The sequence below is a fragment of the Sinocyclocheilus grahami genome, unplaced genomic scaffold (genome assembly GCF_001515645.1).
Source record: "Sinocyclocheilus grahami isolate Dianchi unplaced genomic scaffold, SAMN03320097.WGS_v1.1 scaffold1226.1, whole genome shotgun sequence".
Lineage (NCBI taxonomy): Eukaryota > Metazoa > Chordata > Actinopteri > Cypriniformes > Cyprinidae > Sinocyclocheilus > Sinocyclocheilus grahami.
Genome location: NW_015506405.1, coordinates 53,355 through 69,493, shown reverse-complemented (window position 1 = coordinate 69,493; position 16,139 = coordinate 53,355). Strand labels below are relative to the sequence as shown.

Here is a 16,139-nt window from a genome sequence, read left to right as displayed (position 1 = left end):
ATCCTTGTGGCACTCCATATTTTACTGGTGATAATTGAGATGACTCCCCATTTAAATAAAAAAAGTGGTAGCGATCGGACAGGTAGGATCTAAACCATCTTAAAGCCTGCCCTTGAATAACTGTATAGTTTTGTAATCGATCTACGAGTATGTCATGATCTATGGTGTCGAACGCAGCACTAAGATCAAGTAAAACTAGCAATGAGATGCAGCCTTGGTCTGACGCAAGAAGCAAGTCATTTGTAATTTTAACAAGTGCAGTTTCTGTGCTATGGTGGGGCCTGAAACCTGACTGAAATTATTCATATAGAGATAATTTTTTTGCAGGAAGGAGCACAATTGAGAAGACACAACTTTTTCTAAAATTTTAGACATAAACGGAAGATTTGAAATGGGTCTGTAATTTGCCAGTTCACTAAGATCTAGTTGTGGTTTCTTAATAAGAGGCTTAATAACCGCCAGCTTGAATGGTTTTGGGACGTGACCTAAAGATAACGACGAGTTAATAATATTGAGAAGCGGTTCGTCTGCTACTGGTAACAACTCTTTCAGTAATTTAGTTGGTACAGGATCTAACAGGCATGTTGTTGGTTTAGATGCAGTGATAAGTTTATTTAGCTCATCGTGTTCTATAGTTGTAAAGCACTGCAGTTTATCTTTGGGTGCGATGAATGAAGCTAAAGTATTAGATGCTGTAGAATCTACATTTGCTATTATATTTCTGATGTTATCTATTTTATCAGTGAAGAAATTCATAAAGTCAGAAATACGATATATTTCTTTTGCATATCTGACAGTGTAACATTAAGCAGAAGTATTTCGAATGAGTTAAACCTGTATCCTGTCTTCTGAGTAACATTGAGAATATCACTATATATTGTTGCAACACCTCCGCCATGACCAGTCGGACAGGGCTCATGCTTATAACAGTAGCTTGGTGGAGTAGACTCATTGCCAGTAGACCATGCCACGCAAAGAGTATCGCAGGGAACCAGGCCATATCTGTGCAAGCTTTACAGTCCCGGTCATGTGATGCTGCAGGTCGGAGGCGGCATAACGCATCACACAAACCCTCTATGCCTTCATCCTCTGGCCATTTACTGTCAACATCGTCTTCCCGCACATGCTACCGCTGTGGGTCTGATAAACTTTTGGCCAATGCACAAAACTGCCCTGCTATCCGTGCAAAATGTAAAAATTGCCAGAAGACGGGACATTTTGCCTGTGTGTGTCGATCGATTGACACACGTTCAGTGCACGAGATTCACCTGCCGGAGTATAGCGTTCTTTACATGCATGACCAAGCCAAGCATGACCTGTTTCCATAACAGCTTCTGATACTACTGTAGAGGTTGAGCTGATGGTGGATACCGGCTCATCTGTCTCCATTCTACCAAAGGCGATATATGAGGCCAGCTTTACTTCTGTGCCTCTTCAGACACCTACTGCTCGCCTGTTCACATACTCACATGCACCGATCCCTGTGTTGGGGTGCTTACCCGCCACTGTGTCTAGAGATACTGTTACATGCGCCGCCAAACTCTTCATAGTTGAGCATGTATCTAGGACTAAGGACTAAGCCTGCGCTTCGAGGGTCAACGTTTGCTTCCACCCCTCCCTACTACTGAATCCGAGAGTCCCTCTTCTGCTGTAATGTGTCTTTCAGAACCATCCGCAGCTTTGAACGCACTGGGTTGCGCAAAAGGGTTCATCCACAAAGTTAAGCTCTTCAGAAATGTTGCTCCGGTCCATCAAAAACTGTGGCGCTTACCTCTGTCTGTGCGCTCTGCTGTTTCCAAAGAGTTGGATCACCTTCTCAAAGAAGGGTAATTGAAAAAACTGACAAGTCTCCCTGGGTTTCCCTGATCGTTGTCACGCAAAAGAAAATGGGTGGTATCCATTTTTGTGTCGATCTTAGAGAGCCCAATAAAGCTATCATGACCGGCAGTTACCAATTGCCACATATGGAAGAGTTGCTCTCACTACTTAATGGGGCTACCTTATTCTCGACCATAGATCTTCAAAGGGTATACCATCAGGTCGTGTTGCACCCAGATAGTAGAGATTTAACTGCTTTCATTACGCATAATGGTTTGTTCCGTTTTGGTCGGGTCCCATACGGATTGGCCTCGGCTCCGTCGGCGTTCCAGAAAATGGTGCACCTTATATTGCAAGACCTACCGAACATGGCAAACTACTTGGATGATATTATAATCTGGGGACGCACTGCTGAGGAGCACGAAGGCTCTCTGAAAGCCGTTCTGCAACGTTTGCAGGATTCTGGGCTAAAAATGAATGCATCAAAATGTCACTTCAGTCAGACCAACTTACAGTTCCTAGGCCACACAGTTACAGCGCAGGGTATAAAGCCAGACAAACAACACTTGTCTGCAATTTTACAGGCTCCGGCTCCTACAGATGCCGTGAAGCTGCACTCGTGCCTGCTGTCTTGGTCCAGTAAATTCATTCAGAATTTTGCCTCTGTGGTTGAGCCATTACGTGCCTGTTTGCGAAAGGACACAGAGTTCTCCCGGTCAGAAGAAGCACAGAACAGTTTCGCTTCGGTCAAAGAGTTACTTGTTAATAGTCCTGCTTTGGCCCTTTACAACCCTGATCTGCCTACACTCATCTCGACTGACACATCTGATTATGGTCTCGGGGCCGTGTTCTCACAAATACATCCTGATAATTCTGAACGCACCGTGGCCTTCGCGTCAAGAACACTTACCAGCCGAACGCAAATATTCGACCGTGGAAAAGGAGGCGCTCGCTTGTATTTGGGCAGTCGAGAAATGGAGGACATACTTATGGGGTCAAACATTAAAATTGTGTACAGATCATCAGGCTTTAACCACTTTACTCACTACTAAAGGGGGGGACCGCGCAGGAATGCGTATTGCACGCTGGGCCACGAGCTTGCTGTGTTTCAATTATGAAGTGATCTTCCGACCAAGCTGTCATAACTTCACTGCCAATTGTCTGTCCCGTCTCCCTCTACCTTATGAACCCCTCGGAAGTGATTCAGATACTGAGCCAGAACAAGTAGCTTTGCTTACTTCTGCGCTGACAGCCGTGACTCCAAAAGAGTTTGCAGCTGCTTCTTCCTCCTGTCCCGAGATGTGCAAGCTGCACGAACAGTTTCAGCGAGGCTGGCCGCGCTCATCTTCACACGATGAACCCCTCCTGCTGCTATTCCACAAACTGAGATACGAATTATCTGCAACGGACGACTTCATCCTGAGGGGATCACGTCTCATTGCACCTGTGTCCTTACGTCATAGGTTAGTGCTGCTTGCACATGAGGGGCACCAGGGCATAGTACGCACGAAGCAATGGCTACGTGATCTATACTGGTGGTCACGGATGGATGAATCGGTCATGCGCGTTATCGCTTCCTGTCAAATGTGTCAAGCATTGGACAAAACCGCAAAAATACACCCTGCCTCACTGCAGCCTGTGCCTTTTCCTCCTGAGCCCTGGAAAAAATTAGCAATGGATGTAGTGGGCTCATTCGAGTCGGCTAACTGGGACTGCCGTTATGCCTTAACCCTTGTGGACTATCACAGCAAATGGCCTGAAGTTGCTTTTGTGTCCTCAGTGAGTGCAAAGCAAGTGATTAATTTCCTAACCTCTGTGTTTAGCCATCATGGGAACCCGGAATGTATAGTGACGGATAACGGACCCCAGTTTACAGCCGCTGAATTCTCTGCCTTTCTTGGAGCAAGGGACATCGCTCATGTGCGCACACCAGTATACCATCCAGCTGCCAACGGGGCAATCGAGTGCTTTCATAGAGTGCTCAAGAGTTGCGTACAGTCTGCTATACTTTAGTCGCAACCATGGAAAACCACTGTTACAGAATTCCTCCACATCTATAGATCAACGCCACATTCCACTACTGGTGTGACGCCTTTTGAATTGTTGCACGGGAGGAAAATGCGCACTCGCTTGGATGTCTTGCCCTCTTTAACATCGGAAGGGCTTACAGATGTGGTGCGTGGGTGAGTCTCCCACACAACAAGCTAAAATGAAGCGGTGGTTTGACACAAGGTGCAGAGCACGTACTACTGTTCTAAAACAAGGGGACAAAGTGCGTGCTAAGTTTCTGTGGCACGTACCAAAAGGACACCCACGATTTTTACAGCCAAAAGAGATCAGGAAGCAGGTGGGAAAGAATACTTTCATTCTTTCAGATGGAAGGAAATGGCATGCTTCACAACTGGCGCTGTCTGCTGTGGGAATGAAAAGAGTCGATGTGGCTGATTGGCTTACGCAGCTTCCTCACGAGCAGTGTACCTGGACCTGGTGATTGTAATTCACCCCGTTCTCAGAGGGTGAGGTGTCCTCCAAGATGGTTAAAAGACTATGTGCACTAAAGGTCCAAACGCAAATAATTGAATTTGAAGTTTGTTGTTGTATTTGATATGCCTTTGAACACGTTAAATTGTGCATAAGAATTGAGTTCGGAAGTCATGTTACATATTAATGCGTTCAGTTGTGAATTTCTAAAGGAATTGCTAAAGGAGAAAATTTTCTTGGGTAAAAGGGGAATATGTTATATTGTTGACACTAGGTGTCGCTGTGGGGTAGAAGTAAGAGGGGGAAGAAGTGTGAGAAGAAGTGTATGGTTGGTTGTGCTGTTGCATATGTTTATTAAAAAGAGCATCATCTGAGTTACAGTGTACTTCCTTGTGTCGATTGCATCTGTAGAGGACATAACACTCATTTAGAACAATATAGTAATTTGGTTTTAGCCAGGTTTCAGTCAAGCAGAGTACATCAAAACTATTATCTGTGATAATTTCATTTACAATAACTGCTTTGGGTGTGAGTGATCTAATGATTATGAGCCCAAACTTTAAAAATTGTTTATGTTCATTTATTTTACATTTTTCTGGTTTAATCACGATCAGATTTTTTCTAGATCCTGCATTAAATTTATATTTTGACCTCCCTATTTGGGGAACAGACACAGTCTTAATAGATTGGACAGCATAAGTAGTTCTATCATTTAAGCAGGTAGCACAAAAGCCATCATAGCAGTTATTTGAGAATTGGCTTACTAGTCATATGGAGCGCAGCGTTCTGGAGATGTTCTGAAAATGTGATGATGATCTGAAAATATGTCAGATAGTGTACACTACTGTTCAAATGTTTGGGTCAGTAAGATTTGTTTTATTTTTTTATTTGTGTTTTTAAATATATTAATATTTTTCTTCAGCAAGGATACATTCAATTTATCAAAAGTGACAGTGAAAAAAACACATTTACAGTTTTTTTTAAAGATTACAGTCTATCACAAACAAACTGATGATACTATATGATGACAGCAATCGTGCTCATCCTCATCTCAGCTGCCCTTTTGAGTAGGTATTTTAAAGGAAGATCTTTACCATCAGAGCAATCTGAGAAAGAGCTGATGGTTAATTGACTATTCGCACCAGTGGCCTTTAGGCCATTATCTGTCTGCTCAACATTACCTTCTGTTGAAATATAGCTGTCTCTCTACAAAGAGTCGTACAAAAGGTCTAAATGTGCTGTGGTTTCAAGAGGATCACTGTGGGCAGAAAACATGAGTTGTCAGCACTGTTCATTCAACCTCAACTCTTCGCTTTATCCTGAAGTTAAGATGAATGTTTTCTTGGTGGTATTGCACTTTTATTTTGCACCCATTTTTATGTTGCCCTCGTTAAATGCAGACATCTAAACTCTCACTTTTATTCTTTCAGTTTCACTGTACAGTAATTTTTTTGTTTGTTTTGTTGTTTCACAGCTGTTGTTCCTGGCTCCTTTTAAAAGCTGCTTTCCTTAAACCATTCATAGTATGTGCTATTGATTTTCACCTTGGTGTGTTTTCTTTCCCTGGTGTAAATGCATGTCACCCTGGGTTTTTCAGCCTCAAACCCGTGCGAGGATAACGATGGAAGAGGCCCTTGCTCCCATCTTTGTCTCATTGATTACAACCGCACGGCATCTTGTTCATGTCCTCATCTCATGAAGCTTTCCCTCAACAACCACTCTTGTGTGGGTGAGTATGCAGCTCTGCGACATCCCACACAACAAACAAAGCATGCACACAAAAGTATGGATCGGTTTGAGCTTTCTAGACGAAGTATTGACTTATATATGTTTTGTTTTGGCACGCACATTAGCCCTGAAGAAGTTCATGTTGTATGTGAGACGATCTGAGATCCGTGGAGTGGATATCGATAATCCGTATATGAACGTCATGACTGCTTTGACGGTTCCTGACATTGATGATGTCACTGTGGTGGATTATGACACTCTTGAGGAAAGGATATACTGGGCGGACGTTAAGACTCAAACAATAAAACGTGCCTTTATCAATGGAACAGGCCTTCAAACTGTTATTTCTGGAGGTGAGTCGAGAGTCCAAGTCGAAGTGTTTTTCTTGTTTCTTTTTTCACATTCTGTGTGGTGTAAGATTTTTCTCAATAAACACCACCTAAGTGACAGTTATTACATTTTGTGCTGTTAATAAGTTTTGTTGCGATTTTTTTTCTCTCTGCTGCCACAGTGTAAGTTTGAGCTGAAATACTGTTTTATTTTGCTGACACTTTTGTCTTAAATAGTTTTTTCAATTACGAGAAGACTGTGTTCACAGGCGGCCTGCATTAAAAAATGACAGTTGAAGGAATGTGCGGCAGAACATAAATAATATCTTACATGATAGGAGAGCTTGTTTGTGAAGTTCTGCAGGGATTGCTTCTCCGAACTGCATTAAGAAAAGCAAGAGAAGTGCGACATGAAGACTGAAGTAGATTTTCTTAAGTGCTGTTAGAAAGCATGGTTTATTTCTTCTCAAACTGATCAGCATGCCGACCATGTGTCAATGCACACAAGACATTTTATTACAACATGCACATAAGTGTTGCAGTCGCCCATGAGGTTTGTTGTGATGTGCACCTCTGTGTTAATGGCTGTCTCTGGCATGTGCAGATATTCAAAACTGCCGTGGGCTGGCAGTAGATTGGCTCTCGAGGAACATGTATTGGCTGAGCTCTGAGAATGAGGAGACGCAGATCAATGTTGCCCGACTAGACGGATCTCTAAAAACCTCAGTCATCTATGGGATTGACAAACCAAAGTGTCTGACTGTGCACCCAGCCAAAGGGTAAGCTGCCCACATGGACCGATTGCATGTATGATTAAGTAAGATTTGTGTTTGCTTATTTATTTTGTCATGTCAATCTTAGATACAAACCATGAGAATTTATCTCATGACTCAAATGGTTCTCCTGAAATTTACTTTGTTTCATGGTCTAGAAAAATCTACTGGACCGATGGAAGTACAATAAATGTAGCCAATATGGATGGAAGCAACAGGAAGGTTCTTCATCAAAATCAGAGAGAACCAGTTGGTATGTCTGATTTCAGGCTATCTGCAAACATTTCACTATTACTGTATGTCTTAATTTCTCTCTCGGGGGTTTTAAGTACAAGAGGAATTGTACTACATTGATATAGTTAAGTCTTATTTTTTAGAAATTAGTTTTTTATTGAAATAGAATACCTGTACTCTTATTTAATTACATTTACGAGGAGAAAACCATACGTGTTATAACTTACCATTTTCTTTAGACGTTCAAAGAACAAAGAACATATTTTGCATGCCATCATGTTTTATTTCCACTTATAAAGAACAAATATTTTACATAACTTTTATTTAAAATAGCCAGCAAAATCCATTTCAGTCTATATTGTAAACAACTATGGTCATTTGTCCTTGTGAAGAGACCTCTGATTAGTCACCCCAACATTGACCTACAGTTAAGCAATAGCTGTAATTAATTCATTTTTAATATTACCATTGTGAAATTGATTTTGAGTCTCTATAAACTGCTGCTGAATTTAGACAACTTCCAGGGCATAAGTTTCATATATATATATATATTACATTTCCTATCCACAGCCTTACAGAGTCAGGACCCTGAGAAAATTGCTATTTAACAGGTTGCTTTACAAAATGTATGCATGAAAGTTACTTTAATGGAAAAATCTCCCTGGCCTTTTGATTTTATCAGTCTATTTCTAAAGCTAATAAAAAAAAGTTTACTTTTTAACACACAGAAACATAGTAGTGCTTTGGACTTTTTTGAGTAAAACATCTACACAATTCCCATCCTCAAGCCTAAATATATTTCCTCTGTACTTTTTATACCCCTGTACCTGTATGTTCATTGATAAGCCAAGCACAATGCTTCTTTAGTTTTAACGGCAGTCTTAGAGAAGATGTCTTGAGAGTTAAATTTCTGTTGTTGTTGTTGGGAGTCTATCATGCACAAGCCCCTCTCAGTCAGAGCTGTCCTGACGCTCAATTGAAATATCCTTCACTTGTCACAATCAGTTTTACCACTCTGTCAAACTCTCACCATTTCCACTTTTGAAACAGGTTTTAGACAGAGATGGATTTTAGTGAAGTGATTTAGAGTGTCACAAAGAGGCCGCAACTATATTTCGAGCTATAAAGAACCATCTCACATTCAGATACTGTACATTGATAGTTATAGGATATGTAAGGTATATTTTGAAGTAATGATCAAACAGGATTCCATAGCAGCAATCCAAACAACAGTTTCTAACTGATTCTTGTTTTCCCTCAGGACTTTCGATTGACTTTCCAGCTGGGAAGATGTATTGGATCAGTTCTGCTAATGGTACTATCAACAGGTGCAATCTGGACGGTAGTGGTTTTGAGGTCATTGAAAGCATGAAGAGGGACTTAACTAAAGCCACGGCTTTAGCAGTCATGGGTAAGTGATAGAGCGTCTAATTCCCTCTTCAATAGTCAATTCATTGTGAATTCTTTATTAAATTACTGTACTTTTGTTGCTGTGACAATATAAACCACAACATAAACCTATGAACATAAGTGAAAATAAAAAGTGGTAAAGAAATGTGTACATTTGTAGATTTGTAGTAGATTTGCCAACTGCCATTAAAAGGAAAAGAAGACGCTCAAATGCTAGTGTTCAGCCGTCATTAAAACCAAAAGAAGAAGAAATGTGCGTGTGTGATGCTCGTGAACCAGTAAGGTCTGTTCTAGTGTATCACACATTTGAGCTTCCGTGTTTAATGTATTTGATGCGCACTTTTGTAACGATCACTCAATCATTTATTGTTTACTTTTATTAACTGTCTGAGATGTCATTGCCATAATGCGTTGCTATGGGTTGCATCTTGCTTCGGATTTGACTTACAGACTGGCATTCTGACACGGCAAGCTTCATGCTTTCTAACCATATCTCCACTTTTCCCTTTATGTAGCAATTATTCTGCTTATTATATATTTAAAATACAAGTTTACATCAGTTGTCCTATATTCTACCAATGTCTTTATACAGTATGCTGAAATACAGTAAATACATTGAGAGAGTTTATCTTATATATGTATGCACTCACATATATATATATTAATTTTACTCTCTGCACAACTCTGTAAACATTGTATTGATTTTAAAATCTTTACTGTACTTGAATTGTGCATCAAACACTGGGAATATACAAGCATCGGTTCGGGACTCGGTATCGGCAGATACTCAATATTCAATGACTCAGAACGGATCGGGGTACAAAAAACCTGATCAGGACATCCCTATAGATAACCATAATCAGAACTGAATATTTCCCTTTTTCCTGTTTATTTTGTATCTGTACTTATTTCATACATTAAAAGAAAAAAAATCTGTTCAGAAAGTCAACACACATTTCCAGTTATTTCTGTTTTGTTCACAGAGATTGCTTAACCAATGTGTGATTTTGGGCCAATGTTTGATTTTACCATCCCTAAATGTCTGGTTAATACAAAACTGTGATTAGTCACTTTACATATTGGTCACAGACTTTAGGTCGATAGTCAAGCCTGGTGCTGCGAGTCTACAGCTACATTGCTTCATAAGGGAAAAGACTGACAACTCAAGACATTTTGTCAAAATAGATTTAAAAAATTCTGTTTAGCCCTAGGAATCACATCATGGTATGAGAATAAAGAGCAAATGTTGGTTACCTGAGGAGCGTAAACAGTCATCTCAGTGTTGAAGAAGTGGTGAAGTTGGATTGATTTAGCTTTATATAGACCAAGATAATAAAGGCTGTCTTGGAAGATATCCATTTGATTTGACGCAATTTTTAATCACACACTTTAGACCTACTGTATGACTCAAATTACAGCTCTAACCATTGCCCAAAAGCTGTAATTCTAGGGATTATAGAGAATTCACTCATACTGGCAGCGTCAGAAGCAGCAAGAATTGCATAACTTTTTTTTTCACCCTAAAGCAAAGGAAAGCAGTAAATGCAGCAAAGCCTGTAATTGTGCACTTTCACTTTTTTGTATTAAACAAATCTCCTTTCTCTGTCTTGGGTTTTGCCTGAATGTATTACACTCCTTTGTTTTGGATTGCATCTGACATGTTTTCTCACATTACTCTCTGCCTGTCTTTGTGGGTAGAAACGTATGCCCCCAAATTATTCATTAGCATGTATTTATTTCCCTAAACCACAGTTTTAACTGATTACACTGTCTGCATGCTACAAAGGTATTAATCTTTAGAAAACCTCTATAGTCACGTTCTATTTTAGAGCAGCTATGATGAGCTGAAAAACAAATGCAATTTGTAAGAAGTGGTGACAGACTCGTTTAATTAAACAAAGTTTGAGTCATTATTAAATTGGGAGCAGAATGCAGGCTGCCACAAAGACTAATGGGTTACTTTCAAAGAAGTAGCACGGTACAGCAAAATGATGCATTCAGTAGGTGCTATCTATCATAATTAATAGGCCTTTGTTCCATAGAGGAAATGCTTTCCGTTACTTCTGCAAAAACCTATGGCTCTGCTTTGGTGGACAGTTATGTTTCTCATTTATAGTATGACAAACTGTCAGTTTTTGGTGCAGATGTTTTTTTTTGTGTGTGATTGCTTGTGTTGAGACTTCTTGTGCCTCTTGGAAGGCTACAATAGGATATGACATACTTCCAAGATCAACAATTCAATACAGAAATTCAGTAGCTGGTTGATTATTTTAGAATTTTTCCTACTACATCAAATTTCAGATTTTCTTAACATGTGAAGATGGATAACAAATGCAAACATTATTGCCTATATCTTCTCTTTCAGAATTAAATGCAGATTAAATCCATACTGTATATAAATAAATATAAATATAAATAAATATGAAAAATTTATTAAATGTGAATACACTACCATTCAAATTTTGGGGTCTGTATTTTTTTTTTTACATTTTTGAAAGTCTCTTAAGCTCACAAGACTACATTTAATTGATAAAAAATACAAAATAAAACAGTAATCTTGCTCAATATTATTACAATTTTAAATAACTATTTTAATATATTTTAATATTTCAGCAGCCTCTACTCCAGTCTTAAGTATCACATGATCCTTCAGAAATATTTGTAATATATAATATGTGGTGCTCAAGAAACATTTATTTTGATCAATATTGAAAACCGTTGTGCTGCTTAATGTTTTTGTAGAATATGTTTTCCCCCCCATAATTCTTTGATGAAAATAAACTTTAAAAGAACAGCATTTATTTGAAATAGATTTGTTTTTGTAACAATGTAAAATCTTTACTGTTACTTTTGATCAGTGCATTTTTGCTCAATATAAGTATTCATTTATATATAAAAAAAAATAAATACATAAAAATAATAATAAATAAATAATCTTATTGACCCCAAACTTTTGAATGGTAGATATATACTGTGCATTTGTGTATATACAGTATGTACACCCACATACATACATACATATAAATATGCGACATGCCACCAGCCTTATGGATCAATTCTACCGATTTTTCAAGCTGTATCACACCTTTATAAATGAAAGACCATCTCAGAGCCTGAATGGCCAGGGGCCGACTACATATGCATGCAGGTGGGCAGATGATCTTGCAGACCCTTGAGTTGGTGTATAAGTGGGCGGTGAGTGGAATTTCACTTTGAATTCCATGTTTCCCTCTTCCTTGCTGAATATGAACTAGTCAAACAATAATATAAGATAATTTCCTTCTCTTTATGACTTGCAAATGCGCAGCATATTTACCATACCATGCATATGGAGTTGATTATAAGGTATAAAATATAAAGTAATCACAACCTCAATGTGAATATGAAAGGAAACAAGGCGAGGAGATGAAAGAATCTCAGTGTGATTGATGTTATCTTTGTGATAAGTAAAGCAGACTGGGGGTTTGTAGGTATAGTCTTTATGATAAGACAGCTATCCCTTCCAAGCACACAAAACGCTGTTTTTCTTTCCAATACAGGCAGTCTTTGTTTTTATCATGCATAAGGCACATTGCCATGCAGGTTACCCACAGAGATCTAAAAGAATGGTATATATTATTATGCAGCATGAGAATGTCATCAGAGAACAAAGAGTCCGATTCAGCATAGAGGAAAATTTTGGAATATGTCCCTTCAACACATGTGTTACAAGTTAAAAGTTTAGGCAGACTTTCTAAAGCTTTATTTATACTATTTTGCACAATTTTAAATAATAAGTCATCAAAACTACGAAATGGCACAACAAATTAAATGGCGACCAAAAATGTTGCCAACCATTGTTTAGATTGCAGCTCTGCAAACTGTGGTTATTTACTCAACCAACTTCATGAGGTAGTTTCTGGGATGCTTTTTAAACAGTGCCATGTGTGCTGGACACTTCTTGGCTGCTTCCCTTTCCTGTCAGGTCTTCAACTGTTTGAAAATGGCATGCTTAAAGATCTATTATTGTTGCTGTTGTCATTAGTATATTATTTATTTTACCACATATGCATGATTTCTTTGCAATAATACTTATATACTAGTTTAGGCCTAACATTGCTTAATTTGATTATGCCAAGTTTAAAAACATTAATACAAAAATTGTATCCATACATCTCTTTCTACAAAAAAAAAGTCTTACAATTATATGTATACAATTATATCTGCTTTAATACACTTATCACAATAACAAAAGCAGTCAATTGTCAAAAGTTTCAGATGTAATGACAAAAATAAGTATTTAGAATGTATAATGTAACTTACAATCTGCAAAGGAATGGAAAATGTTTAAATACTCCATTAAATTTCATGGAACTTTACGTAAACACAAGCTTATTTTATTTTATTGTATTTTATTATATTCTTTTGTTTATTTATTTATTTACTTATTTTAACAAAATCTGTAATTTTCTTATGCTACTTGAATGTAGTAAAACACCAACAGATGTAGCAGATGTAAGCACTGGCCATAATTCTTACCTTGAACCCTGGATTCATATAAAAATAAAATAATGTATTCAGAATCATTCATACATGAGAAAATCAGCTGAGAATTGAACAAATAGTTGTAATCTGGCTCAAAGGAGTCATCTCTATATGGTAGTTTTTCTGGCGATTAAGGGATGATACAAGTGTGAAACAGGCACTATTTTTGAAATCAGCACCGCAAAATTAGTAAGAAACAAGTATATGATTTCATACAGCAAATATGACGCTGGGTTGTGTTGTCAAAAACCTGAAGTTTTTCAAAGATGTATGTGATAGCCACATACATACACTTTTTATATAATTATTTTTTGCCCAGATTATAATTATTTGCTTATCTCTTTAAAATTACAGGTAGACCTAAATACTTTGAAATGGCCAAAATGACAACTTTCCTTATCCATGTTTTGAACTTGAATGAAACCAACTAAATTCCATTAAGCCATATGATTTCTGTGTGATGCATCTGGGGTGGTAGCTGGTCAATGTTTGATACAAACTGCAAAATATCTTCGGTTTCTATCGCCACTATCTCCATCCCAGCAAAAGCAACATAAATTAGGGCATTTGCCAAGGTTAACCTGTATAACATGCTATCAGTTGATGTCCCCGTAAATTTACTTTGGTCTTGCATTAAGGGAAATGGTTTACGATTTCAGCCACCTGGCACGGTAAAATCAAGCACCCTGTAGCATGTGTCGAGGGACAGGCCTTATCATTATAGAGAGGTGTGTGAAGGGGAAATATACTCAGCAGAGACAGATGATCAGGGGATCGATAGGAGCGGCGGCTGGTTGAAAGATGCAGCATCATTATTAGGAAAAAAAAAATCCAATGGCCACTTTGCATCAAAGTCACATCCGTTATTAGACCGTGAAGCAGTAATTGAAGAGCATGATGACTGAAGAAATGAAAGCAATTTTACTGACAGGATGCAATCTCACCACCTTCTCCTGGTACAATCTTTAATGGGATGTGACCACTCAGGGAAGTGCAAGCTGCTGTTTAGGGGGCTGTGTGTCACTTCAAGACCTGTGCTGGTCTGTGATCAAACAAATTAAGTGGACACTACACCCAGAAGTAATCATTGATGTCGCTCACCCTGGACAGGTAAAGATTAATGTTGACTGCAGTGATGACCTATGCAAGCAATCTTTGAATGTCAAATACGCTTCTCACTGCTCAGGGTAGGATGTCATTTATACACAGCTGGCCTCACTACAAAGAGCAAATATCTTCTTGGAGGCTCACTGTGACCTAAATTACAGTAGTATTTGTTTCTGGTTTATGGAGTAGGAATGTCCTGTTGAAAAATATTTGTACTTGTACTCGTTAAGTGTACATATGAAAGAATTTATGCATGCAGTAGATAGTTACTCCGTTCTAAAACCTAGTGTGCTGCCTACAGAGACAGCATTTTAAGGAACAAGTTATAGGTGTACAAATGCATTGCTGCATAATATATATTGTTCACAAGTTTGGGGTTGGTAAGGGTTTAATGTTTAAGTGTTCTGCATTTATTTGGTCAAAAATAAGTTAAAAACCGTAATATTGTGAAATATTATTATCATTTAAAATAACTGTTTTACATTTTAATATATTTTTAAAATGCAATTTACTCCTGAGATGGCAATTTTCAGCAGTCATTACTTCAGTCTTCAGTGTCACATGATCCTTCAGAAATCATTCTGATATTCTAATTTGGTGTTTGAGAAGCATTTCTTATTATTAGCAGGGCTGTGTTGTTTATTTATTTTTTTCATTTTTTATTAAGTTTGTATTTATATATTTATTTATTTATTTTCCTGTGGAAAAACACAATACTTTCAGGATTTATTTACTAAAATTAAAATGACTAAAAATACTCTGTTGATTTTGGTCACACAAATAAGTGTTATATATCATTCAAAACTGTTAATTGTCTACTTTTATTTGTGTAAACTCACAGTAACAACTAAACTGTGTGCTTTTGTAAAATAAAGAAAACATTCAGGGTGCGTTCTCAGTCTTCTCTGTCTCCGCAAATATCTATCTGAAACGCATCACTAACATGAACTGAAGCGCAATAATATAATAATAAAATATTTCCATTAAAATACTATAGTTACTACAATTATTATTAATATTGTAAAATCTTAATAACTTGTTGGAATGTCCATCAACAGTAAAAAAAAAAAAAAAAAAAGACAAAGAATAAAAAAGCTTTTAAAATCTTTGTCATTTTATTTTTAAGGTGCTAATCCAAAGTGACTACAGTTTTTATTGTAGCAATCACATTGCAGTATGCGGTATTTTGGCTGCAACTGTGATTAAAGTGATTTTGTTGATTAATTTCTTTCATCCCTTTCATTCAATGCCATACGATTCATCCAATCCCTCTGTACTTTAACAAATACAAATATGTGTTTCATTTTATGGTCGCACAGCTACGACTGTCTCCGACTCTCCTGTATTCCTGCAGCAGACAGATATGGTCTAGGCTCAGAGCCAAGGACAATCTCTGAGGCCCTTTGTGGCACACTCAGCCTTACAGAGCGGAAACAACACGAGGGGCTTGCTAGCTGCAGCGCCGCTGTGGGAATAGATGCACTCTGATGGCTTTGTGAATGAAGAGTCCTTGTCTTCAGCCAGGGCATGTAGCCAGGCTGCCCTGAGCTCTGCCTCATTGACTCACACTGGGAGGGGAACATGCATAATGTTCAAGTCATGTCTCTTTACTTTTCTCGCTCACTCGCTCCAACCACCTCCCTTGCTCACCCGTACACTGAAGCGTAGCATAGTTTTGGCACTGAAAAAAGCACAGCACTCCACCGGATTTTATGCATGTGTTATAAAAGGGACA

General features: G+C 38.2%; 1 protein-coding gene across 1 annotated transcript in view; it reads left to right on the top strand.

The window, feature by feature from the left end:
* LOC107568233 (low-density lipoprotein receptor-related protein 1B-like) overlaps window positions 1-16,139 on the top strand; it is a 159,521-nt gene that overhangs the window by 111,321 nt on the left and 32,061 nt on the right. The window contains exons 26-30 of the mRNA XM_016254167.1: window positions 5,897-6,028; window positions 6,153-6,380; window positions 6,961-7,135; window positions 7,288-7,382; window positions 8,625-8,774. Coding sequence (XP_016109653.1) covers window positions 5,897-6,028; window positions 6,153-6,380; window positions 6,961-7,135; window positions 7,288-7,382; window positions 8,625-8,774 — 780 coding nt within the window. The remainder of the gene's footprint in view (window positions 1-5,896; window positions 6,029-6,152; window positions 6,381-6,960; window positions 7,136-7,287; window positions 7,383-8,624; window positions 8,775-16,139) is intronic.